The sequence below is a fragment of the Ictidomys tridecemlineatus genome, chromosome 9, assembly GCF_052094955.1.
Source record: "Ictidomys tridecemlineatus isolate mIctTri1 chromosome 9, mIctTri1.hap1, whole genome shotgun sequence".
NCBI classification, from domain to species: Eukaryota; Metazoa; Chordata; class Mammalia; order Rodentia; family Sciuridae; genus Ictidomys; species Ictidomys tridecemlineatus.
Genome location: NC_135485.1, coordinates 132,388,101 through 132,413,929, shown reverse-complemented (window position 1 = coordinate 132,413,929; position 25,829 = coordinate 132,388,101). Strand labels below are relative to the sequence as shown.

The window sequence follows — 25,829 nt, the reverse complement described above, 5'->3', positions numbered from 1 at the left end:
GCAGGACACATAGGGGCGCTGTCTGTATTCTGGGTTTTGTTTTCTTTTATGACCCTTTAAAAATGTAAAAACCATTAGTCCTTGAGCCAGTACCTCATCAGGGGATTGTTAGCACCAATATTCACCAGAATCCCTAACACAAAACATGTACAGGCAAACCCTCCTTTCAAAAACTTTGCCCCCAAGCTATCTGACAAAGCTTTCCACCTGCAAAAATCTCTCAGTGTTCTTAATCCTTAATTCAAAGAGGTAAATATTTCCTTTTTAACCTTCCGTAACAGTTTCTCTAACCAAGTACACATAGCTCCAGGCTCTCCTCAGAGAATAATGAAACCTTTCAGAGTTAAAGCCCTGGCCCATTATTTCCATCTGGATAAAGATGGTCCTGATAAGTAACTGTGATTTAAATTCTAAAGTCACCTTCCTTTCTTAGAAGATATTATCAGAGAGCTCATAACCACTCAACAGCTAAACTACCTTAATAGTCCTCTTAATTAAAAAAGGAAGATCAAAAGATAGATGCAAATTCTATTCTATTAAAAGCCTTCTAACTACTTTGCTTCTTTTGATCTTCTGGAAACCCTGGAGTCTGTTCATCAGACTTCCTCAATGAAAATTTCTCTTTTGGTATAATGGGCTCTTCTTTCTTGCAAGTCTTACTCAATATTTTCCCGAGTGAAATCATTATTAAAATTCCACTTGAGAATTAGCCTGTCAACGCTAGTCCATGGCTGTGGTTATAGTCAATTCCTCAGTCATTCAGTCAAAATTGGTTTTTCCAGGTTCCTCCCTGTAACAGGCTCTGGTATAGGAACTGAAGGAGGGGGATGGGAGACACTGCTTAGACAAGCCTTCCAGGGCGTAGATGCTGGTATGAGAGAGAAAACACTAAGGTATAAAGGGTAATTAATCAATTTGGGGGTGTGTTTAAATTTAATGTTATTTTAAAAAGTTAAATAATGTGGTAAATGGAGAGAGAGGGCAAGTGTGTGTAGGAGGGAGACAGATGTATGGATGTAAGAGCAGAAGTTCAGCCTTCTTTGGCTCTAAAATGGGTGGTCCAGGAGGCCTCTCTGATGATGCAGTCTTCCAATCTAAGGTCACGTTATCTGGAAGCCTCCCAAGTGGTCACTTAGGTCCCAGTACAGGAAATGATTTTAGTGTGTGGGCAACATTTTGCCTTCTCTTTTTGTCATACTGAGTAAAACCAAGTTGATTCTAATGTGTATTCAAATACAACCCTAGCATACACATGCCGTAATTTCCAAGGACATTACCGTTTAAGAGGAACATGAGGCAATCTATAGAGAAGGGATGTGTGTTTAAGATGCCGAGGGTAGACCAGGGAGTGAGCTAGACCTTGGATGACCCACAAAGGGGCATCATGTCTGGCTCCTGTCTCGGGTAGTAGGCCTTGACCCAGGGTGACTTTGCTCCTAGGGGGACATTGGCAATGTCAAGAGACAATTTTGACTGGCATCGAGTGGGTAGGGGCCAGGCATGTCATTAACACTGAAGCACAGGACAGCCCCCCGCCCCCCCCCCCCCCGCAGGAAGAGATTATGATGCCAACTGCACTGAGGCTGAGGAGCCTTGGAGCAATATTTCTTCTGTATAAACTCTCCAAGACACTCACCTGGCAATACCCTATGTTGGGATTTCGAAATGCGTAAGCTGTCAAGACCCTCCTCAGAGCAGCAATGCCCATTTCGTTCTGGAAAGCTGGGTGCTCTGGAAGAGAGCGGTGCAAGTCCCTCTCGATCTCCTCCGTGGCGAGGTTGTACTTCCCCATGGACTTCTCCACTAGGTCTTCGTAGTACCCAGGATGTGTGGCCTTTTCGTTAATAGCACCTGGGGGAACACATAACAGATACAATATACAAAAAGTGGAAGCCCTGCCTCGCTCTGTGAATTAATGCTTTATGATTTGTATCGTTGTAATTGTTGTCCAGTCAGCTGAACCTCTTCATTTTTTCTGTCACTCATAGAAAATTGGCAAAAAAGATGAAATCATGTGAAAATATGAATCAGATGAAAAATGTGGTATATTTCTATCATGAATAGCCTAAGGTTGATGACCTTTTCCAGCCCCAGAGCAAGGTGGCTGAGTAAAAACCCCTTCAGGTACAAGTTTGCAGGCTATAAACCTGTGCTCCAAGGAGCTTCCACAATCTCACGTGGCTGCTTAAGAGAAGAGGGACAGTGACCAGAGTAAGCCAGGCTGAGTCCTCCTCTCTCCACCCCCTTTAACCACTGTAATAACCCCATAAAAGCTTTGCTTTTATTTCATGGGGGGTTTTATTACAATTTTACTTGAAAATAAAGATGTCTCTCAAATTAAGTTTGAACACTATTTGCTAAAGGGCTAGCTATAAAGGACTTCGCATATGGAAGAGCAGGAAAGGCTGTAGTATACTTGGAGGGATTTTTGAAGTTGCAATCAGTGGTGAGGGTGTTCTTAGTAGTGATGAGCCTATTATCTGTGGGAGTTCTGCAGGAGAGGGATGGGAGCCGGGCTATATAATCACTAGTTTAAGATGTTTGTATTAAGATTCTTGAAGACAGAAAAACTCTGTATGCAAATAGCTAAATTTAAATCTAGATATAAATTTATATTGCTGTTGGGGAAAATGAATTTTATCACGCTGAAGAATGAAATTGGACCCTAACCTCACACCATATACCACAACCAGCAGCACAAATGGACTAAAGACTTAAAGCAGAAGACCTGAAACCATAACGCTGCTAGAAGAAAACAGGAGAAGTGCTTCTCAAAATTGGTCAGGGAAATTATTTTGGATATGACACCAATCACAACTCTAAGGCACATGCACCAAAAGCAAAAGAATAGACAAGTAAGATTATATGAAATTCTGCACCCCAAAGGATCAGCAGAGAGCAAAGGCAATCTACAGGATGGAAGAAAACTTTTTCATATCAAATATCTGATAAGGAGTAAATATCCAAACTATAAAAAGATGCAAGGAACTAATACAACTAATAGTTCATTCAACTAACAGTAAACAACAACAACAACAAAAAAAATCCAATTAAAAATGAGCAAAGGAAATGAACAGACCTTCTTCAAAGAAGACAAATATCCAACGTATATGAGAAAAGATGCTCAATATCACTAATGCTGAGGAGATGTAAATAAAAATTGTTGTAGAAAACATACAAATGAATTCATTGAGGCTGCAGGATATAAGATCAATACCAAAAAAATGAACTGCATATCAATATGCTAGCAGTAACCAATCTTAAAATGAAAGTGAGTAAACAACTGCATTTATAATATGATAAAGAGAAAATAAATATTCAGAATAGATACAATTATTTCAAGCTATAAAAGATTGCTGGAGGATATTAACAAAGACAAAGTGAATGGAAAGATACCCCATGTCCATAGCTTAGAAGACTTAATATTGTTAAGATAGGGAAACTACCTAAACCCATGTACAGATTCAACACAATACTTACCAAACCCCCAGCTGCCCTTTTGGTAAAAATTAACTAGTTGATCTAAAATTTGCAGGAAAATTTAAGGGCCTTCCAAATGACCAAATCAATGTTGAAAAAGAACAACAAAGCTGGAGGACTCACACTTCTTGATTTTAAAACTTATTACAAAGTTATAGAAATCAAGACTATGTGGTTCTGGCATATAGACACATCAATAGGCCAACTGAGACTCAAAAAATGAACTCTCTCCTTAATGGTCCTATTAGTTTTTGACAAGAGTTCTAAGCCAATTCATCAGGGAGAAGCAGAGGCTTTCCAACAAATGACCAAGAGATAACTGGCTACCCATATGGAAAAGAATGAATTTAGATCATTACCTCACATGACATAAATATTAAAATGAATGAATCACAAAAAACTGTAAGCCTTAGTAGAAAATATGGGCTGGCATAAATCTTCAACATATGAAAACAGAGTGATATAAGAAAAATATATATAAATTGAACTTCACCTAACTTAGAAATTTTGTGTTTCAAAGGACACCATCTAGACAGTGAAAAGTCAGCCAAAAGAATGGGAAATTTTGAAAATCTGATAATGGATCTGTGTATAAAATGTGCTTAAAAACTCTTAGCACTTAATTAATAAAAGACAACCTAATTAAAAGTGGGCAAAAGATCTAAGAAGATCTTTCTGCAAAGAATATATACAAATGGCCACCAAGCACAGGAAGACATACTCAACACCATTAGCCATCAAAACCACAGTGACAAATCACTCAACATCTAGGGTGACTGCAATAGAATAGAAAAGAGCAAGTGTTGGTGAAGATGTGGAAAAATTGGAACCCTTATCCATTGCTGGTGGGATTGTGAAAAGGTGCAACTGGTTTGGAAAATGGCCTGGCAGTTCCTTAAAAGATTAAAAACAGAGCAGACAAACCAGAAATTCCACTCCCAGATACATACTCAAAAGAAATGAAAATACACATCCCACCCCCAAACTTACATTATTCACAGGAGATAAAAGTGGAAACCACCTCAATGTTCAGTAACTGACAAACGGCTGAACAAAGTGAATTACAACCGTCCGAGGGTGCAACGTTTGGTTGGAGAAGCAATGAAACACTGATACATGCTACAGCACAGTATGTATCTTGAAAGCACTATACCAAGAGAAAGAAGTCAGTCACAAAGGACTATTGCAGGATTCCACTTATATGAAATGCCCCAAGTAGATAAATCTATAGAAAGAAAAAGGAGTTTAGCGGTTGCCTACAGCTGGCTGCCTACAGCTTGGGGGGAAATGGAGAATGACTGAGAAAACCTGGGGTGGCAGGAGGGGTTGACGACAGAGTTCTAAAATTAACCGTGCTGACCACAATTCTGTGAATATCTTAAAATCATTGAATTGTACACTTTGTTGAATCGTGAGTTGTATCTCAATAAGGCTTTTTATTAAAAACCAAAAATATAAATATATATAAAGACAGGGTAAACATTCACAGTTCACCCTTTAGAATATGGAGTCCCCAACCCAATGGCTCTCCCAGATGGTCACGACAGCCAACCTGTCATTCACTCAGGCCCTGGAAGGGGAGCCTGGCTGATGATAAATAACCTAGGTTTTTGCTCTGTTCTCATGGGGCTGGGCTGCACTGAGTCCAAGTCCTGGTGTAGTGGCCTTTGGGGTCATGGGAGGGAGCTGGGTCTCCAGGTGGGCTCACCTACTAGAAGCTGGGTTCCATGTGAACCCCACACTGGATGGATGGGGAACATGGGCAATATGTAAACATGTCACTCTCTGGTCACACACTGCCCTCACTGTTAAAGGAGACACTGGATGTAACCCCCTTGACTATCTCTGCCACAGGGCTGTGTAGGATTCCTGGGGCTTGTTCACTTTCATCTGAGATGTGGCTGAAAATAACTTCTAATCTGCATAGGGAGGATGAAAATGGACTTTTTCATTTACTCTGTGAGTGATCAGTTCACCCAACTCAAGGAAGACAAGGGGAGACTGTGTAGTGAGGCTCTTGGCTTCATTTGTAATTAGAGGTGAGTTGACTCAAATTAGGGCTTTTAAGTAATAAGGGAGGAGGGCTGCTGCTGGTCTACTTAAGGAAAATGAAAACGACAAGTAAATGGGGACAGAACAAACCCATTTCACACGAACTAGACAAAGTCAATGATTTTTCAGGATTCTGTTGCCTTACTGCCCAGACATTTCTAGATCTCACTGTGGGACATTTCACTTATATGCACTTCTAGAAATACTTGTAAAAATTTCAAGGCTTTCCTGTAAGCCCGAAAACAATTCTTTTCACTTTAATGTCTTTTTTCTAAATTAAAGGGTTTAATAATGGTCAAAACACCTCAGGTTCAGATAAAATGATTCACATAAGCTTATTTAGAATGATTACTTTTTTGGCCTCAAATCAGATAAGAGCAACTGATTTCTATGATAAAGTAAAGGTTTGTGGAATTTGAAGGCATGCCCTGGTGTTTGAGATAGAAAAGATCCCTGGGATACTCTGGATGCTCAGGATGACAAGAAGTAGTGGCAGATTAGCCTGAAAGATTAAAATATTAAAATGGAAAATTCTAGAAATAAATAATTCCTAAGATTTAAATAACTTTTATTATAGCATGTTGTTATACTTTGCTCTATTTCATTATTAGTTATTGTTTGTTAGTCTCTTACTGTGCCTAATTTGTAAGTGAAACTTATCATAGGTATGTGTTTGTAGGAAAACACATGGTAGACAGGGTTTGATACTACCTGTGGTTTCAGGCAGCCAGTGGGGGCCTGGGAGTGTATGCCCTGAAGACAAGGAGGAATACTATCCAAGGCATCTATAGGAAGCCACCTTCATGGCCTCAGTGACAACCAAAGACCTCAGGAGGAGGCAAAAATCAAGAATGGGGTTTTCACCAGGTGTGGTGGCGCGTCTATAATCCCAGGAGCTTGGGAGGCTGAGGCAGGAGATTGGCAAGTTCATCGTCAGCCTTAGCAACTTAGAAGACCCTAAGCAACTCAGTGAGACCCTGTCTCTAAATAAAATATAAAAAAGGGCTGGGGATGTGGCTTCGTTGGTAGGCACCCCAGGTTCAATTCTGGTACCCCACCCCAAAAAAGAATGGGGCTTTCTCATCCCTCCACTCTTTCTCCATTTTCCATCCCAGTGAGGGCTCTCAAAAGAGGTGCTTTCAAACATTCCCCGTGAAGTCAACACAGCCAGGAGAGAGGAGATCCCCCTGAATCACAAAACGCTGCACTCTGGCACATCCTGCTCTCTTTTTCCTACAAAATCTCACTGAAGAAATGGAAGAGACTGAGGACTCAGGGGACGGTGGCACCAGCATCTGGGCTGCTGACCTTGGGTCCTGGATTTTGATGAAGAGTAAAAGGTTTTGACAGTATTCACAGATTCTGATGGGGAAATGGAGCTTTAGCTCTGAATTGGAGGTTTGCCTATTTGGAAGAACCCCTGGTGCAGGACGGAAGGTGGAGGGGAAGCCCGGGTGCCCTGGACTCAGGTGCCGGTGCTCCAGCCCTGCCCAGGTCGTACCTGAGAGCAGCAGCCACAGCTCGCCCCGCATGCTCTCGGGGATGCCCTTCAACACCAGCTCCCGGGTTTTCTCGGTGCGGTACATGCAGATCCCCTGCCCGTACTCAGCAAAGTGAATCTTCCAGGCTTGCTCTTTCAAGAACTCTTTGGCCTGAAAGACACAAGGAATGTTGTTACATCCCAAAAGTACTGCGAGGCTGGTAAGGAGAGTCCAGCTGGGAGGTCAGAACAGTTTCCCTGTTGAGCGAGGTGATCAAGTTCTGGGCAGAGCACGTGGGAACAAAGAACTCAAGATTTTTCTGGAATCCTCCCCCAATTCCACACATCCATCACAGGTGGCAGTTCTTCTACCTCAAAGCTCTCTGACCCAGTCAGAATCCCACTTCCCCAAGATGGATCAGGAGGGTGCCAATCATATTTTTAGTTTTATTTCTATTCCTCCAAGTGAAAGTGAATTCATGTTTTTAAAATGTGTGCTGAGAAAGCGTGTACTTATTTATTGGTTGACTTGCACAATAGTCAAAAGAAAAAGAGTTAAAATGATTCTTGTCTCCTCCTTTCAAGCCGCTCTGAAACCTAATAGCATATTTCGGTAAAAACTGCTTCACCATTTACACAGACATTTGTGAGTTTATTTACATTAAAAACTATTTTTAATGGTCAGGTTCTACCACAGTTTGGGGGAAGAGCAAAGGGTGCCCACCAATTTGGGGTTGAATTCCTCAGGAGACCGCCGCCGGTACATGGTCATCAGGGTCTGTGTGGCTGTGGGGACGCTGTTGCCATTCAGGTTGAACTGGCGCTCTCCGTCCGCGTCGGAGCTTGTGCTTCTCTGGGGGCTGGAGGACACGAGGCTGCTGGGCCGAGAGTACACCTGTTCATGAGGAGCAGAACAAGACATTGGAGGGGTTTGGGCACAGAGCCTGCGTCCGCAGGGTCCTCTGAGTAGCTATCAGTAACTCCGTCATGTTTTCCTGATGTTTCTTGCTACAGGAAGGACCGGGAGAAGGGCAGCAAGTTAACATGTCTTCAGGGATCAGACAGTGGCTGGGGTCATAGGCTGCAGCATTTCAATGCTCAAAGTTGGTTTCCTTTGTATTAAAAAATATTTTTATTTTAGTTGTAGATAAACACAATACCTTCATTCTATTTATTTATTTATTTGTATGTGGGGCTGAGGATGGAACCCAGTGCCTCCCATGTGCTAGACAAGCACTCAACCACTGAGCGACAGCCTCAGCCCCTTCCTTTGTATTTTAATGCATTTCTGGTAACAGAGGCTGCCTATTTGTCTCTCTGATTTGCATATATGATGATGCATGTGCTCCAATCCCAACAACAGAGGGCTGAGGCAAGAGGATGACAAGTTCAAGGCCAACCCAGGCAACTTGGTGAGACACTATCTCAAAAATAAAATAAAAAGGGCGGGGGACGTAGCTCAGTGGTAGAGCACCCCCGCCATCCATTCCCAGTAGCACACACGCACGCGCACACACTCACACATACACAAAAAACCAACATAAGTGAACCGGGTAGGCAAGGACGGGGTGTTACATGTGACTTTACCATGTTTAAAGCTTGTCTTAACTAGCAGTACCTTGCTCAGTAATTTACCTAGTCCCATGTCTTCTCAGTGCTTTTCCTGGATGTGGGTCCAGGGCCTAATTCAACAGGGACGATGCGATTTGTATTTTATTGTAATAAAATCATCATGATGATGCTGAATTTCAGACGTGAGACTTTATTTACTGACTTCTGTACCATTCCAAACCATGTCACTCTGTGGGCAAGAGTCACTTGCTATGTAACAGATAAATCACTTAATAATACTGGCAACTGTAGAATAAGAGGTTTAAACCAAACTTCTTGAGCTTACCCAAGAGCCTGCTGAGATACTGCATGAGAGCAGGTGGCTTATCTTAGAATAGCTACAGAGATTTCAGAACTGAAAAAATAGGAAGCGAACACTCTTGGGCACAGGAATAGGGCAAACCCCAACACCTGCAGGTATTTTCTACAGACCTCATCGTCTGAACTGTTGTAGCTTCCGGCAAACTCTTTGTCCAAGTATATTTTGGAAGTCGTCTGCTGCAGGAAATCTGAGATCCTTTGCACTAGAAAGTCTCTATCTTTCAAATTGGCAAATAGGAAGGTCATCCTGTTCCTGGTGCTGATGGACAGAGGACTCGGGAGCACACTGGAGCTGTCGGCCTTCTCCACAATGGTCACCTAAAAAGAAACACGAAGCACAGAGCATCACTTTCCAGGAATCACCCCACAGCAGCCCACAAGCAGCGCTACAAGAGGAACACAGCCCTCTCACCACTCTGTGGAAACCACCCGTATTTTCTGGAGCAAACTGAGATTCCTTGTCTCTTTTCCAATAAAATAAAATAGCTCACAGCAAATCTAACTGGAATTTAGAGCAGAAACTAGAATAATCTTGCTGATCTTTCAAAATCAGTGGTTCTAAACTGGGAATGATTCTACTCTTTCCCACACACCCTGGAGACATCAGGCAATATCTGAAGGCATTTTTGGTTGTCGCAAATGGGAAGGTGACAACCATCTAGTAAGTAGAGGCTAGGGAAGCTGCTGAACGTCCAGCAGTACACAGGGCAGTGCCCAACACGAAGTCTAGCCCTAAATGTCACTAGTGCCAAGATGGGTCACTTGGCTGGAAATGAATTTCATTAAAATCTCAGGGAGTCATGAGAGCTAGGACTCCTAGCTGTCACACCACTCAGAGGATATAGAAAAGAAGTGGTACTGGTTCCTTGTATCAGGCTTAATGTTAGGGAGGTTTTCAAGACCCCATCAATCTTTCAATGAATGGATCACTGATCTGTGGCTTTGCACCCAATTGTCAAGGATCTATTCCTGGACAGACATGATATAAACAGCTTAACTGCAATGCTGTTTGCACTAGCAGATTCTGTGTGTGTGTGTGTGTCTGTGTGTGCGCACAGGTGTGCATGAGTTTATGTGCATACGTGTGTGACCACTGAAGTCACCTACAGTGGAAGAAAAGAAGGAAAGAGAAACATCTGTTTTAGCTTTGAACTGAAGACATATATTGGTGGTTTTTAGTAGGATTTACATAAAATTGGAAGTAAGGATAAATGCAATAAAACTATTTTCTTTAGCACATTAGGAAAAACTTCGCAAGGTGAGCTCTAAATGGTTTATTTATAAGAGCTCTGATTATGTACCCACAGCGAGGTCTCTTCTCCCCTCTTCTTTTCTATCTGAAGGCAGTCTGAACAAAGTTAACTTGAATCTGCATATTGGCATTTTCATATGAAATATATCTTTTCCAAACAGTACTTTAAAAACCCTTTCTTCTGCTTTAGCCTAGGAAATATATTAAAGTACCTTAAAAAGTTGCATGGCCTCAAGTGCTGTGCATTGTATGTGATATACATTATATAACATGCATGTGATATATCAATATAGTTACATATCATGTATAAATGTAAATATCTGTTTTAAAGGAATCCGAGTGCACCTGCAGGATTTTTTTGCTGTGTTTTGTTTTAATACAAAAAACTGCTAGAAAAATGGAGAAAAGAACCTTTTTTTCTTATGAAAAGGATTTTTCCTCAACACTTGAAAAATGTTTGTTTTAAAATTTCTGCTGGTTCTTTGGGTCTTCAGGCATCTAGAACTAAATGGCAGAGGCCAAAGGATTAAAGGTTCAAATTTTGTGTCTCAAACAGACAGGGACATGGGTTTTGATAAAGTCAAATGGAAAGCGTCTTCTCATTTACCAGAATTATGACCACGGAAACAGGAAACGCCTACATAAAACATGGGAATGCTCACGTGGATTATGAGACATTTTTCATTGACAAATGAGTTCTAGTAAAATCTATCCCATGAGCTTTGCCCCCCCGAGTAAAGGAGGCCAGCTGCCTCAGCATTCTCTACACTATAATGAGACATTTTCATTACCAACTGGGCTTATAAAACAGACTGGGACTCAATCAAGTCTTGGTGGTTCCTGATGGGCATTTATGAGGCAATTGGTGTTGGGGAGGCACTTCATCTGGACCCTCTAAGTGACGATAAGGAGGAGCCTCATCAGATTCCTGTAGCCTCCTGCTTCCACTACCCCAACAATTAATTCAAAAATCTACAGCCGCATGATTCTGCATAAATCTTCACCCTCTGTCACTATGGCCTAACTGAATTCCATGTGTAGAACGTATGCTAACAGTCTGCAGCCCACGGGGGTGTCACATTCCACAGAGGCTCCCTGGGCACAACAGGGCTCCAAAGGGACCTGCTCCTGTGAGAACACTCCACTCAAACACCCACTGCTTTTCTGACGTTATCATTACCCACAGGTAATAAAACTTACATTAAGGCCTTTGCCTCCTCCATTAGTTGGGGGTTGGGGATCCACCATTAACATCTCTCAGCAATTCATCAGGTCAAAGGGAAGCACTGAGATCCTACCAGGCAGATTTCTTTAAAACTACACCTTCCGACCACTTCATGCTTCAGGCCTAAACCCCACCTCTGCAGACTCTCTTTGCTCTGATTTACCCTGAATGATGACTGAATGATGTCTGCCCTGCTAGGGAGAACCAGCAAGCCAAAGAGAGGTGGAGAACACCAGCGAGGGGTCTCTCAGTCCTCCAGGGCTCTACTATTGTGTTCTAAATCTCACTCCAGTACAAACAGAGCTGGCTGGACCCAGCACCCAGGGGTGCTGATCAGAAGCAGGGCAGGTGTCTGCACCTCTGGATAAACAGAGTGGTAACATGCTCAGAGTCACAAATGACCCATCTGCAGTGCATTCTTAATCCTGGAGTGGACTTCCTAGCCATTCCTGGTTGGTCGGCTTTAGTAACACTGGGTGAAGAAATTTACACACAGAATGAGATTAACAACGTTATGCCTACTAATGGGCTATGGTGGAGACCATGAAGGAGGTTAAATTTGCTAGAAAAATTATGAAGCTATGTTCACAACCCAATGTAAGGACAATTGGTCTCTCCACTCCAGCAACTTATCCTGGCCTCAAAATGTGTTCAACACTAGTTTTGCTGACCCAGAATAAGAAGAACCAAATTTGTCAATTGTTTAACATTTTGCATTCTTTTTTGGGGGGGTGGAGTACCAGGGGTTGAACTAAGCGGCACTCAAGCACTGAGCCACATCCCCAGCCCTATTTTGTATTTTATCTAGAGACAGGTTCTCACTGAGTGGCTTAGCACCTCGCTTTTGCTGAGGCTGGCTTTGAACTCGGGATCCTCCTGTCTCAGCCTCCTGAGCTGCTGGGATTACAGGCATGTGCCACCACGCCCAGCTGCATTCTTTTTGATCTGTTTGGCTTCTCGGAATTTGTAACTTGTAACTTAAGAAAAGTTTACATATTAATTTAGGTAAAAGAATATATCAATAATGTATATATGCAGTCGTTAAAAATTACATCATAGAAGAATATTTAATTTTTAGGAAATGGTCTGAGATATATTTACTGTTAAAGGTCATAAATAAAAGTAAAAATTCCATATAACATGTTTTAGATCTGAGTTATAAGACATGCACACAGCAATGCATAGAAAAAGCCTAGAAAGCTGTGTTCTGTGCACAGTTAAGGTGATTGTCTTTAAATAATGAAACTAGGTGTAAATTTTGTTTTCTTTTTATTTGTTTGTATTTTTGAAAAATTTCTGTGATAACAATACATTACTCTTAAAACAAAAAAGAAAGGGAAAAAATAACTCCAGGGGCATTTGCTTACATAAGTAAATTTTTAAAAGATATACAAAATAGAGAAACTTTAATCCTTTACTATGGGGAAACCTTTCTTTCGTTCTTGTTTTTTTCTTTTTTGTATCAGAAATTGAGCTCAGAAGCATTTAACCCCTGAGCCACATCCCCAGCCTTTTCTATTTTTTATTTTGAGACAGGGTCTTGCTAGGTTGCTTTAGGGTCCCCCTAATTTGCTGAGGCTGGCTTTGAACTGAGCCACTGGGATTATAGGCATGTGCTACCTCACCTGGCCTATTTTGGGAAATCTTGACAAAGAGACAATCTCAGTTAAATGTTCAAAACGTTTGACTACCTTATCTTCCAGGAAAGGATCAGGTTAGGCTGGAAGTTGCCAGAAACTTGAGGGCTGCCAGCTCCTGTGTTTCCTGACCCCTGACATACAACTGGAAGTTCTCAACCCAAACCTCACAGCCAACCCTCCAGATGGACTAACCTCCTATCCAAGGCAGGAGGAAATCCAGCTCCAAACCAGAGCAAGTATAATATCTTTTGGACTTTCCTGGACATAAGAACTGGCTTGGAAATTTCTTGAAATACAGATTGCAAAATCTGTAGAGATTCAGATTTTGGGGTGGACTGTGGAATCTGCTGCTAACCAGCAGCCTGGTGATTCTAACGTAGGCTCCTGGCAGATCAGGTGGGAACAGACACTTAGCCTTCTAACCCACCCACCCACTTGCTCCTTTTGACCAGGCTGCCCACAGCCGCAAGCCAGGCTATTCAGAACTGTATTTTCTTGTTTTTGTGTCTGATGCTTTGATACGTTTGGGTCTTTCTGACACCTGAGAGATCACCCTCACTCAGTGCTGGCCAATTGCTAGAAGATTGTTTTTTCAAGCAAACAAACCATGCAGAGCCCACATTCCAACCACCTCCTTTTTTCTAGTGCTTATAGTCAGGGCCACTCTTGTCCTGCCCGACTCACCCTAGAACCAGGAATTAGACAACTCCTGCAGCCACTATGCCTCAGAGCCCACAAAACTGCACACTACAGAATCCTAAGTCTGTCCAGCTGGTTTTTCCCCTCACAAAACACAATAAAGGCTCTTGCCCATGAGTTCCCTTGTTCCTTCTGCCTCTTGACTCATCTGGTCCCTCCTGTGTGGCCCTGAATGGCGTGGCCTTTCCTCTTGGGATCTGTGAATACAACAAGCAATTTTTCCAGTAGCAGTCATCCCTTGATCTGTAGGCCTCACCACCTCTGAATGATGATAAAACCCTTATTATATCTCACAGGTCCTAGAGACACTTCCAACTGGGACAATTGAAAGGGTAACAAATGCCACTAGTGAATTAAGAATATGCACAACGTTAAAGACCAACCAACTACTGATAACAAAAAAATGCAAAACAACAATAAACAAATAAAAAAGCAAACCAAAAAACAACTCCTGGTTTACCCAGAGAAGCATTATCAACGGACGTCCTCATACTGCCTTTCTTGCCTGAAACTTACCTCCCGGAGTGGGATTATGAGGCTGCACAGGTTTTCCTCCTTGCTGGTGAAGCAGATGTAATTCGTGGAGACAAACATTTGGCCCAAAATGTGCATTTTGTTAAATGGAGTCCAGAGGGTGCAGTCTGTGTGGCCATCTAATTTTTCATCTTTGGGCAGCCGGAATAGGGCGCGGTACCTCTCACTCTTGGCCCTGGCATCGAGATCACTGGGAAGCAACAGTTAATCATAATTCACCTGAGACAAGAAAGAGGTTTCAGTACCTTCTAAATAACACTGCAGTGGACGCTCCCTCAGCCTACCTGTCCCTTCCTTGACCTATCTATCCCCTGTTGTCACTCCGGTCTTTAGCTTTACATTGGTGTCAATTCTAACTTAAGGACCCCAAAGCACAATAAAGTTATTTTACTATATTTAGGTCCCTTGCAGAGCCACTTGACAATCAATATCTGTAAATGTCAGAGAACCTTGGGAAAACAAAGCCTGAATAAAAAAATTCATTCTGTCTAAAGAATGCAATAATTTCGAAAGAGGCTGTTAGAATCACTCATACCTGGAGCCACTTTAGGGGGGGGGCTCTGCCTTTTAAGAAAAGACTTAAAGAGAATGCAAACAACCCCACGCCTCATCTGCTTGGTGTTGCTCTTTATCCTAATTGGACAACAGAACGACACGAAGAGATTAGGGCACAACCCTGCTCTTGGCTTCCAACCTCGGCTGGGTCCTCTCTTGGCTCCTCCCTAAGGAGCGCCTTTTCCTGTCCACCACGTCAGTTGTTTAAATGGGTCTACCCTCCTCCTCCCCGCCAGCCTATTTCCAGCTTCACAGAGCAAAGAGGGACTGACTGGCTGCAGAGCTTCCTTCAGTTCCCTCCCTTCTTCCCCAGGATGACCTCGACCCTCACCAACTCTTACTCTTTCTCTCTGTTTTAAAAGAAGAGGACACGACACACAGAAGTACAACTTCCACCCTCTATAAGAACGTCACTTTTTAAATGATTCATATTCTTACAGCCTTATCCCTATCTCCCTCCTGTCCCCTGACCTACCCTCACCAGCAACCTTCCCATCTCCTCCTTCCTTCAATCCTAATGTTCAACTCTTTTCCATTCTAAATAAATATATAAGCAAGACCCACCTCTTCATAACTGAATCTCTTGAGAAAGCAGTCTATATTTGCCCATTGCCTTTCCCTGCCGTTCACCTGCTGCCCAGCTCACTGTGGTGGTGACATCTGCCCTCTACCACTGTGTCAACACATCTCAAATCACCAAGAACATCTTCATAATAACAACCTCCTTGCAGACTCCAACTTCCAACAATAATGTCCAATGTTGCAGTGTTAGGGTTAAAGCCAGGGACATTCTACCACCAAACCCCATCCCCAACCCCTTTTATTTTCTGAGACAGGGTTTCACTAAGCTGTTGAGGCTGGCCTCAAACCTGCCATCCTCCTGCATCCTGCCTATCTTACTGGACTGGCCTCCTACTGCATGTCCTGCAGGTAACTCTACTCAATGTCGTCAAACTCAGCTACCCTGTCCCCAGGGCCTACTCTTCCTTCTGTCATTCCCCGTCTCAGGGAAGGGCAATTCCAGGCAGAGAGTCCCACTTTGGAAAGCATCATCCTCTCCCTCACTCTCTCCCTAGTTTAACCATCACATCCAGCCTTCCAGGCTTTTCTGTAGCCTCTCCTCACCCCCTGCCTGTCCACTCCTAGCCATGTGACTGAATTACTTCCTTCTGTGCTTTTCTCTGCACACCATGTCCCTTCCTCTGTCTGAAATTTCCATCCTACTCCTCGCCCGGGGAAATTCTGCTACCATTTTTCAGAGCTACTATGGTTTGGAAAAGAGATATCCCCCAAAAGCTCGTGTACGAGACAATATGAAATGTTCAGAGGTGAAATTATCTGTAGCCTAATTAGTGGATTAATCCACTCATATGGATTAATTGGGTGTTGGAGGTGGGTCCCTGGGAACTGACTTTGGGATTTATATTTTGTCCCTGGTGAGCAGAACTCCCTCTGCTTCCTGCTTACCACGTCCTGAGCTGCCTTCCTCCACCATGCCCTTCTGCCGCCATGTTCTGCTTCATCTTTGGCCCACAGCAATGGAGTTGGCCATCTGTGGCCTGAGACCTCTGAGACTATGAGCCAAAATGAACTTTCTTCTTCCTCTAATATGGTTGTTAGGTCTTTTGGTCACAGTGACCACAGAGCTAACTAAAACAAGAGCCATCTGGGCAGAGCTAACCACCTCCCGTGTGTGGGCCTAGGTCCCTCTGTCCATAGGATCCAAAGAGTTCCCATTACATTGTGTGGGAGCTGGGCACAGTCATCTCTTTCTAAAGTGGAAGTCTTTCTCAGTATTGTTTCCACACCCAGAAAAGTGTTCTAACCCTGGAAGCTGTTCACAGAAGGTTCCAGTTAATAAATGTATGGTCCTGAGGACAGAGAGACTCAAAGTCCCTGACCACCACCTACCGTTTCAGGGCAGACACCTTTTTGGGAGATTTCTTCTTCAGTTTGGGCAGGGATCGATCTTGCTCAAAGCCTTCGTTGTCTAAGAGTTGCCTCATGGCGATGTTGGCAAGCTGCTCCATCAGCTTGAACGTCTCATTGATGTTGAGGAACACGGAGAAGAAACGCTCGCTGGACCGTGTGCTCACTTTGATCCCGTCGGGCAAGAGCAGCGTGGCGTTCTTCTCAAGCTGAGTAATGTCCACCCACCGGATCACCAGCTTGGCTGAGCACAGGGAACAAGGCTGGGTCAACACCGGGCTCCAGGAAATCCTTCCAAGGTACTGACTGCAATCTCTCAACCCCCGAACTCAGCTCTGAGTTCCTGACTGCCTTGTTTGTTGGTTTTCAGAGTCAAATTTGGGCCACTTAAATTCCGAGATCAGAATTATTATGGGTTTTCATCCATGTTTATTAAATTAATTATGCCTTTTGTGAACCTTTATTACTTAATGACAACAATCCTTTAATACTGAATTGAAAATAAATGGATTCACTTGTTAAACATTCAAAAACGGAAGTGTTGACTCGATTATAGCTATGGATTTTTGATATTTTGATTTGGTTTATGAGTACACTGAAAGCCTTAGCAGACTTTCCAAAGATTCCCTCTGAAATTCTAGACCACTCACCTTCCTTCCCCATAAGGAAAGAGTAGAAGCACAGGTGGTTAATACTGAGGTACATCCAACCCTGCCGGGGGACCTTCCCCTTCCAGTAGCTGCAAGAGTAATAGTTGACAAGCTTCTCCTCTTCAGGCATGCCAAACAGCCTATGGAACTTCACGATGGCCTCTTTAAACTTTTCTGTGTCATCGTCTTCCTTGATGTCATTGATTTTGTTATACTCTGCAATGATGCCCTAATCAGGAATAAAACACAAAGCATACAACCGGTATCCATATGACAAGCTGTACATAATAGAGACAAAGAAAGATTTCTAAGATCAGCATTTTTTAAAAATCACAAACCCTGTCCCAGGGTAATCCCCTAAATTTCAAGCCAATTAACAAGTGGCATTTGCATACTAAAAGAACAATAGAGATTTTATTATGTTTATTGGAGCCAATTATTTTCAAGTCACTCAGAATGCAGCTCATAATTTTAGTTTACGAATGGGGAGGTGTAAACATTTTGCCAGTTGTGTGGTGTTTACTAGAGCTTATCATGACAGAGTCTTCCCAAGTGCCAACTCCTACCTTTCTGAAAATCAACAAAAATCATCATGGGAGACAAGAAAGGAAAGAAAGACCAAATGCATGTCACTTAGACGCACAGGGCCACTGACTCCCTATCTCAGGACCATTTATAACATCAGGGACCCTACAGAAAAGGAACAAATTGTCACTGGAGCAGAAAAAGGGTGAATGTGAGAGCCAAAATGATACTAGACAGAACGTGTTGACAGCTGGACAGGAGATCAAGCATTTGCATAGCAAGTGACTGGCGTGCTCCATTGTTTCATTATTATAGCAGCTTGCGAATGCTATTTCATTGTTACCCAATTCCTTTGTAATTCTTTGAAAACTGGTTTCTATATCTTCTAATAGAAAATGCTCCCCTGAATTCCACCTTTCTCTTTGCAATGTCAGATCCCCCGCCCCTCTTCCTTGTCTCTGCCTCAAGGCAGCCTGGGAATGCACATACTGGAGAGCAGGACTCATATCTCTGTGAACTTGGGCCACCTCTTAACTCTCCTTGACATGATGCAACCCTCCCGAATCCCTAGGATGGAAAGTTGCACCTGCCTCATTGTCCCTAGAATTCCTGCTTTTAGGTTCTTACACGTCTAGTGTAACCCTTATGTGCCCTACAAATTTATCTTCTTAAAACTAATTTTGACTAAGAAATTCTGATAATCAGAATCCTGACTGTTTCCCCACCAGTTAGCCTGAAACTCTAGGCCTTGTACAGTTTGGGTCTGTTTTAGTCCGCTTTTTTTGCTGCTGTGACTAAAAGACCTGAAGAGAACAATTTTAGAAGAGGAAAAGTTTATTCAGGGGCTCACGGTTTCAGAGGTCTCGGTCCACAGAAAGCCAGTTCCGTACCTTGGGGCTCAAGGTGAGGCAGAACATCATGCAGAACAGTGTGACAGAGGAAAGCGGCTCACGTAATAATCAGGAAGCAGAGAAGAGAGACTCCACTTGCCAGACACAAAATGTACAGCCCAAAGGTATGTCCCCAACGTACCACCTCCTCCAGCCACACCTTACCCACATTCAGTTACCACTCAGTTAATGTCATCAGTGGGCTAATTCACTGAGTGAGTGAAGGCTCTCCTAACCTAATCATGTCACCTCTGCATGTTCTTGCAATGTCTCATATGAGAGCTTTTGGGGGAAATCTAATATCCAAACCCTAACAGAATTCAACCAACACTGAACCTTTTCAAATTTCATTGTACTACATCTGACCACAGTTTTGCATTAGCAACTCTGCCCCAGCCAGCCTTGAGGCATCCTCTAGGCCTGGACATGTGTTTACTCACCTTCTGGCTTTTGATCCTGCCGTTCTGTGCGTCTAAAATCTAGAATGAGGCTGTTCTGTTTCATTAATCCTACCACACTCCAAAGTCTGGTTTAATTCTTTCCCACCTCCATGTGCACCTTCTCCCAACCGTGATTCCTTTTCCCATATTAAGTACTATCAATTTTCTCTGCATCATGTGTTGAAAATATGTCCTGAATTTTATTTCCAATACCAGATCCCCCTTCACACCCCCACTTCTGTTACCAGAAGTTTTGTTCATGAATGATGGTAGGAGAGGGGGGCTTTGGTTTTCCAAAATCTCCATCATGTTCAGTTCTAGTAAAAGTAAGAACATAAACAACAATCCTAACAGCAAACAGTGGACCTTTGCCAAGAGCCCCACAAATCTCCAACCTGTTCTTTTAACAGAACCCTGCCCTCCCCCACCCCCACAAGCCCTCCAAGCAGCCCGGGAATGAATGTGATGGCTTCCCAACTCCCTCCTATCATGACTGTCTGCACACTGATTCTGGAAGGCCACTTTCTGAAAAACAGACCTGACCATAACATTCGCATCTTAAAAACTTCCCTAGACCATGGGTGAAAGAGAAGACAGGTAAAATCTCCATTGGCCAGAGTCAACCTTTCTAGGTTTGGCAGAGATAAGCATGTTCCCTGTGACTTTAAACTGATCTTCAATAAGGTCCACATTCTCACCTCTAGGCTCTCTTAATTTATATGTTGGTGGAAAAAAAAATTGCTTATATGTCCCTCCATCACGAATTATGAATCCTCAAAATGATAGTATCTTGAACATTTTTTTATCACCGCTATCTAGCATGTAAGAATATTCAATAAATTGTTATCAAATGAGAACATGTCATCTTTCCAAATTAAAATGTCACTTATGGGGTCACAGTTGGTTTTGATGTATAGTCCAGAGCTGCAGATTCCTAAATCTAAAATTGTTTCAGAGTTGTTTGTGCTTAGGAAGGTACACACCAAGCTGTGGGCTCCTGGTCTGTCATCACCCAGGATGACAGCGTGGCTGGCATTATCAACAGCGATGACATTCCTAGGAAATATCTAAAATACGATTGTTTTCTGTCATTATATTTGATACTATTCCACTGACAGAGCAGAGACGTTGAGCTCCATGGAGACCAGGAGAGAACACTTCTGGGCCCAGGCCTCCCAGGGTTGAGCGGGCGTTAACAGAGGGATGTGTTAGGGACCAGAAAGAGCCAGAGGCTACATGCAGGCATCAGACCTCTGGGTGGGGAGAAGCCAGTTCAGAAGGAAGGGGGGGGGGATGAAAAAGCTATTCCCAGTTGGCAAATACACCTCCAGCCTATTGACATTTCAAAGTTGTCAATGCCTTTGAAGGCAGATCTAAAATAATACAAGAATGAGAGAGAAATAAATGAATGAGTCATTAAAGGTGACAAGTGAAAGCCCACCAATAGGAAGCAGCCGTCGCGTCCCCAGGCAATCCCAACAGCCAATCAGCTCAGAGTAAGCCTGCAGCCCTCAAATGGGCTTAGGTTTGTTCTTCTTCGGGACCACTCTGTTGGAGGTCTTACCCAAAGTCCAAATAGGGAAGATGTTAGAAGAGAATGAGGCCCAACAGACTAAATGACACCCCTATGTTCCCGAGTGGAAAAACACTGAGTCAGACTATGCTATTGTAAGATGGGTGAAATACCACCTTTCCAGAATGTTCATTAAAATTTCAAAAAGAAAATGTTTCAAAGTATGAAATGATTGAAAAAAAAACATGAAACTGAGTAAATATCACTCTGAAACACTCCAGGGCCTAAAAAACTTGTATCAGTAGACCAGGTTTTGCCAACAAATTTCATCATAAGGCTAATTAATAGGCCCCACATCTAACTCTCACACCTTTACAAAAAGACAGGGTCCAGAATGCAGAACCTATAGTTTGCTCTGACTTTTCATCCAGGAGGACTGGATGATGAAACAAAGGGATATCTTCTCCCCATAAGTTCTCTGGGTTCCACAGAATATAAAATTGGTCCCTCCAGTTCTGCGCAATAGCACCTTGTAACTTTGGAAAATTGATGCAGTCAAAATGTGTGTGACGCCCGATGCTAATTTAAATACGCAAAAGGATATGGACAAAGATTTTACAAAAAGAGGAAAATTAACTTGGCAAACATGAAAAAATATTCACCTCATAATCAAAGACAGAAATTTTTAAAAATTAAGATATTAAAACTATAAAATAAGTGAAACAACCATAATCCTGAAAAGTAAGCAATGCATAATCACACAGGGATTCTAATATATTGATAATATCTATTTAGGTCCACTAAAATGTTTTAACTACTTAACCCAATAATCCTCATTTTATAATCTATTCCAAAGAGAGAGGAAAACACAAAATCTTGTGGGAAAAACTGTGAACAAAATGTTAACTGTATTTTTCATTTATACCTCTCCTCCACCATTAGAAGCTATTAAGGAGACTACTGGAAAGAGAAGAACCGTAAAAGCAATTATGGAGTCATATCCAGTTACTGATAAAACAACTAAAATTATATAACAATATGGAAGATATCAGTAAAAGAAAAACGAGTGGACTGCCAAATTATATGTTCACTGAGACTACTATTAGGATTCACAGGCATAGCAGAAGTCTAGAAAGAAATACACAAAACAGTATGTGGGGTGTTTGGATTATAGTTGCCTCTGTAGTATTCCATTGGTAATTTATAAAAGTTAATTAGATCGCAAAACAAATAAGTCTCTTGGTTCCCTTAATTAGTGGATACTCTGTGAAAATGTAAACTATTCATTTGCACATGAATGACATTCTTTTATACATAACCGCAGTAACAGTAATTCCCTCCTCATCATTGGTTTCAGGGGAATTAAATCTGACATTTTTGGTGTAACGCAAACAGTAAAAAGAATGGCAACTTGACATAGTTTGGCTTGACTGACTGACTCATTCATTCATTCATGCTCATAACTACTGTCTTCTAAGCTTTGGTGTCTTCCTATGGCTCTTTCTTTGTGCCAGTTTCCTAAGGGTGATGACATTTGAGGGAGGGCTGTGACAGGTGACAGACAACCTCCAGTGAGTGACCCTGGATGGAGATGTTGCTCCAAGTCTCTGTGTTTTTCTCACACCAGTGGGTGACCCCTTTCATCCAGATCCTTCTTCATGAGCAAATTAGGAGTTCTCAGACACTCCACTTACATTGTTTCAGAAATTCAGATACATGACTTAGAAATAAAATGCTGACAAGACTTGGGTTCCATCAATCAGCTCTCAATTATTCAAAATTTGCTTTTGGTTTTATTTTGGTTTGGTTCAGAAGCTGCCACATTCTAGGGGATGCCCTAAAAGGAATCCTCTTCGAACTGATCCTTTCTAATATGTCCTCCTGTCCCAGTTTTACCTTTATCATTACTCTTCTAATCTCTCTGATAAGGGTGGTGTAGAAACTTAAACCGCAAATCCTGTGGGTGTGCATAAAGATTCCTCCTGAGGGGCAGGTGGGATGGAGGCAGAGGCTGGTGTTCCCACCTGGGCCTTTTTCTATGGTCCAGTTCAAGTTCAGCTCTTTCCTTTAAAAACATCAGACCCAAAGGGGAAATCAAAGTCCAGTGTATTTTTAAAATTCTTTTTCTGATTATAAAATTACTACATGTTTATGGGAAGTTTAGCAAAGTATAAGAATTAAAATAAAACTGAACATACTGGGAAATTTTATAGGAGCCGTCAGACCACTTCCTAGAATTCCACCTTCCATGGGTATAAAGGCTTTTAAACTAGGCCTACAAATCCTGATGCTATGATAGAAACAACTTCTGATCTTGACCAGATAAAAACTCACAACTTTGCAAGGCAAAATTATCATAAGTCCAGAAGACATATGATAAACCAAGGGAAAATGTCTACAACATGTCTCACCAAAAAAAGGCAGATGGCTTTTGCATACTAAGAATTATAACATATTAAAGAAAGATAAAACCAAAAGCCCTGTAGAAAACCTAGCAACAGGTATGAGCAGACATTTATAGAGATACAAAACAGCCTTTCGACACATGAAAAGTTAATCAATTTTTCATAAATGAGACAAATAGAAATTGAAATAACATGAAATATTATTTCTTCCTCATCAGATTAGCAAAACTCCAAAAACTTGATAATGCACATTGTTGGTGATGCTTTGCCATTTGGGATTTAAAAATGCACAATTCTTGTGAAGAAATTTGGTAGTGTTTTTGCAAAACAACACAGACATTTGCCCTTTAATATGGCAATACTACTTCTACAAGCTCATCCTAAAAATACAATCCCAATAATACAAAAATATGTACACATATTCATATGTGTGCATATTTTTGTATTATATATATATTTTTGTATCATATATATATATGGAGTAATATTTAGAATTGCAAAATACTGGAAAGGACCTAAAACAAGGACATGGAATTTTAAAAACTGGTACAAATCCAAATAAAACCTGTTACTAACATTGTACCAATGTTCATTTCTTATTTTGATAAGTGTCCTAATTATGTAAGATGTTAACATTAGGTGAAGCTTGATAGAGTGTGTAAGGGGATTCTTTGTACAGTCTTTGCATTCTTTATAATTATAAACAATATTTCAAAATAAAAAAATAGAACTACAAAGATGTTTTGTTTTGCTTTTCAAAAAGCACGTGAGAGAATTCTGTGAATTGACATGGCATATTATCAGGAGATTTCAGATGATGAAAACAAAATAAATAGCAGCCTAAATCCAGATGAAAATTTTGATAAGGAGCAGAATCTTTGTGTAGTCCTAACATGTTCTCCTACAGAAAATTATTTATTATTTGCAAGAATAAAAGTAGAAACTCTGCAGTGGAGAAAACGGATAGCACCTGACTGGGTTCACAGCTCCATTGAGGGGCAGTGAGTATCACTACCAGAGAAGTTGAAGCCTTGGGTAGGACACAGGGTCACTAGTGTGGCACCCTTCAGGAGCGCACAGTGTGAACTGAATTGTAAAGAAACACCTAAGGAAACCCCAAACTAAAAGTGTTCTATTAATAAAACCAGAACTGTACAACTTTAAAACCATTTATGTCATAGAACCTAAGACAAGGCGGTGGGACTCTCCCAGACTGAAGGATGCTGAAGAAACTGAAGTGCAATAGTTTCCTAGACAACATCCTGTCCTGGAACAGGAAACAAACAAACAAACAAACAAACAACAACAACAAAAAACTACCACCACCAACAAACCTACAAAGAGCATAACTGGGCCATTTAGAATTTGAATATATGCCAAATAGTAAAGTATAGTATTAGTGTTAAATTAACTTGTAAAGTTAACTAATTAAATTGATAATGGTAGTGCTCTTGTTTTGTAAAATATCCCTATTCAGAAGAAAACTTCCCTTAAATTGAGTGAACAGGCGAATAAAGCAAATGAGGCAAAATGTCAACAACAGGTGAACCCCATAAAGGGTACTTAAGTGTGTTTTGAGGCGATTCTTATTTTCACAATACTTCTGTGAATTTGAAGTTAGTTCCACTTAAAAGGTTGGGATGTGAGAGTGTGTGTGTGTGTGTGTGTGTGTGTACATATGGTGCTGGGGACTGAACCCAGGGTCTCATGTGTGCACTGAGTCACATCACCAGCCCAGTGTTTCGTTGTTGTTGTTCCCCAACCCACTACCTGTATTTTTCCTCTCACAAATGTGGTGATATCATTCTCGTTTTCGAAGATGGAGAGCGTCTGCAGTAGATTCTGCTCCAGCCATTCCCAGTGTTCAGTGATTTCCTTTCTGGAGCCACCTGGATAAATGTAAAATGATGATAATGAACGTCAAGTTCTGTGCCTTTTTTTTTTTTTTTTTTTGGTATCAAGGTTTGAACCCAGGAGTTCTTAACCACTGAACTACATCCCCAGCCCTTTTCAAATTTTTTTTTTTTTTTTATTTTGAGCTAGGGTCTCACAAAGTTGCTTAAGGCCTCACTAAGTTGCTAAGACTGGCTTTGAACTCAAAATCCTCCTGCCTCAGCCTCCCGGGCCCCTGGTGTGCACCACCACATTCACCAAGATATTTTAAAACCCAAGCTCACTTGACCACAACTCGACACCACCAAAGGAGACTGTCACTGCACAAGTCTCACTTCCAATGCTTCCCATCCTCCAGAGGAAAGAGGAGAGACCGTGAAGAACACGGAAACTCAAGAGGAAGCAGGGCTCATTAGTTAAGTCTGATCAGGTGGGTCCAAAACTTTTAGGACCCGGTTCAGAGTGGATGACAGCAACGTGTTCTTCACTCGTTTTTCTGCACTGGGAGTTGACCACTCCTCTCTCCTCCCTTCCAGAGTTTTCGCTTTAAAGGGTCCCATAGATCTTGTTATCTACGAGGTTTCCATAGTTCAGCTGCAACACTGAGAGCTGTGGTACAGGAGCCAGTGGACATGTGATGAACCACCTCCTCTGACGGGCAAAGTTACCCTCACTTCAATTATGAATGAGGTGTGGAAATGGACCATCTCGGGGAACAGCAGCCGGCCCTCACTA

The 25,829-nt window shown here is 41.9% G+C and overlaps 1 protein-coding gene across 1 annotated transcript in view; it reads right to left on the bottom strand.

The window, feature by feature from the left end:
- Positions 1-25,829, bottom strand: part of Tbc1d9 (TBC1 domain family member 9) — a 109,183-nt gene that overhangs the window by 25,049 nt on the left and 58,305 nt on the right. The window contains exons 3-10 of the mRNA XM_078022088.1: positions 24,972-25,090; positions 17,429-17,657; positions 16,761-17,022; positions 14,277-14,484; positions 9,056-9,262; positions 7,737-7,907; positions 7,034-7,184; positions 1,637-1,851 (exon numbers count right to left, since the gene is read on the bottom strand). Coding sequence (XP_077878214.1) covers positions 1,637-1,851; positions 7,034-7,184; positions 7,737-7,907; positions 9,056-9,262; positions 14,277-14,484; positions 16,761-17,022; positions 17,429-17,657; positions 24,972-25,090 — 1,562 coding nt within the window. The remainder of the gene's footprint in view (positions 1-1,636; positions 1,852-7,033; positions 7,185-7,736; positions 7,908-9,055; positions 9,263-14,276; positions 14,485-16,760; positions 17,023-17,428; positions 17,658-24,971; positions 25,091-25,829) is intronic.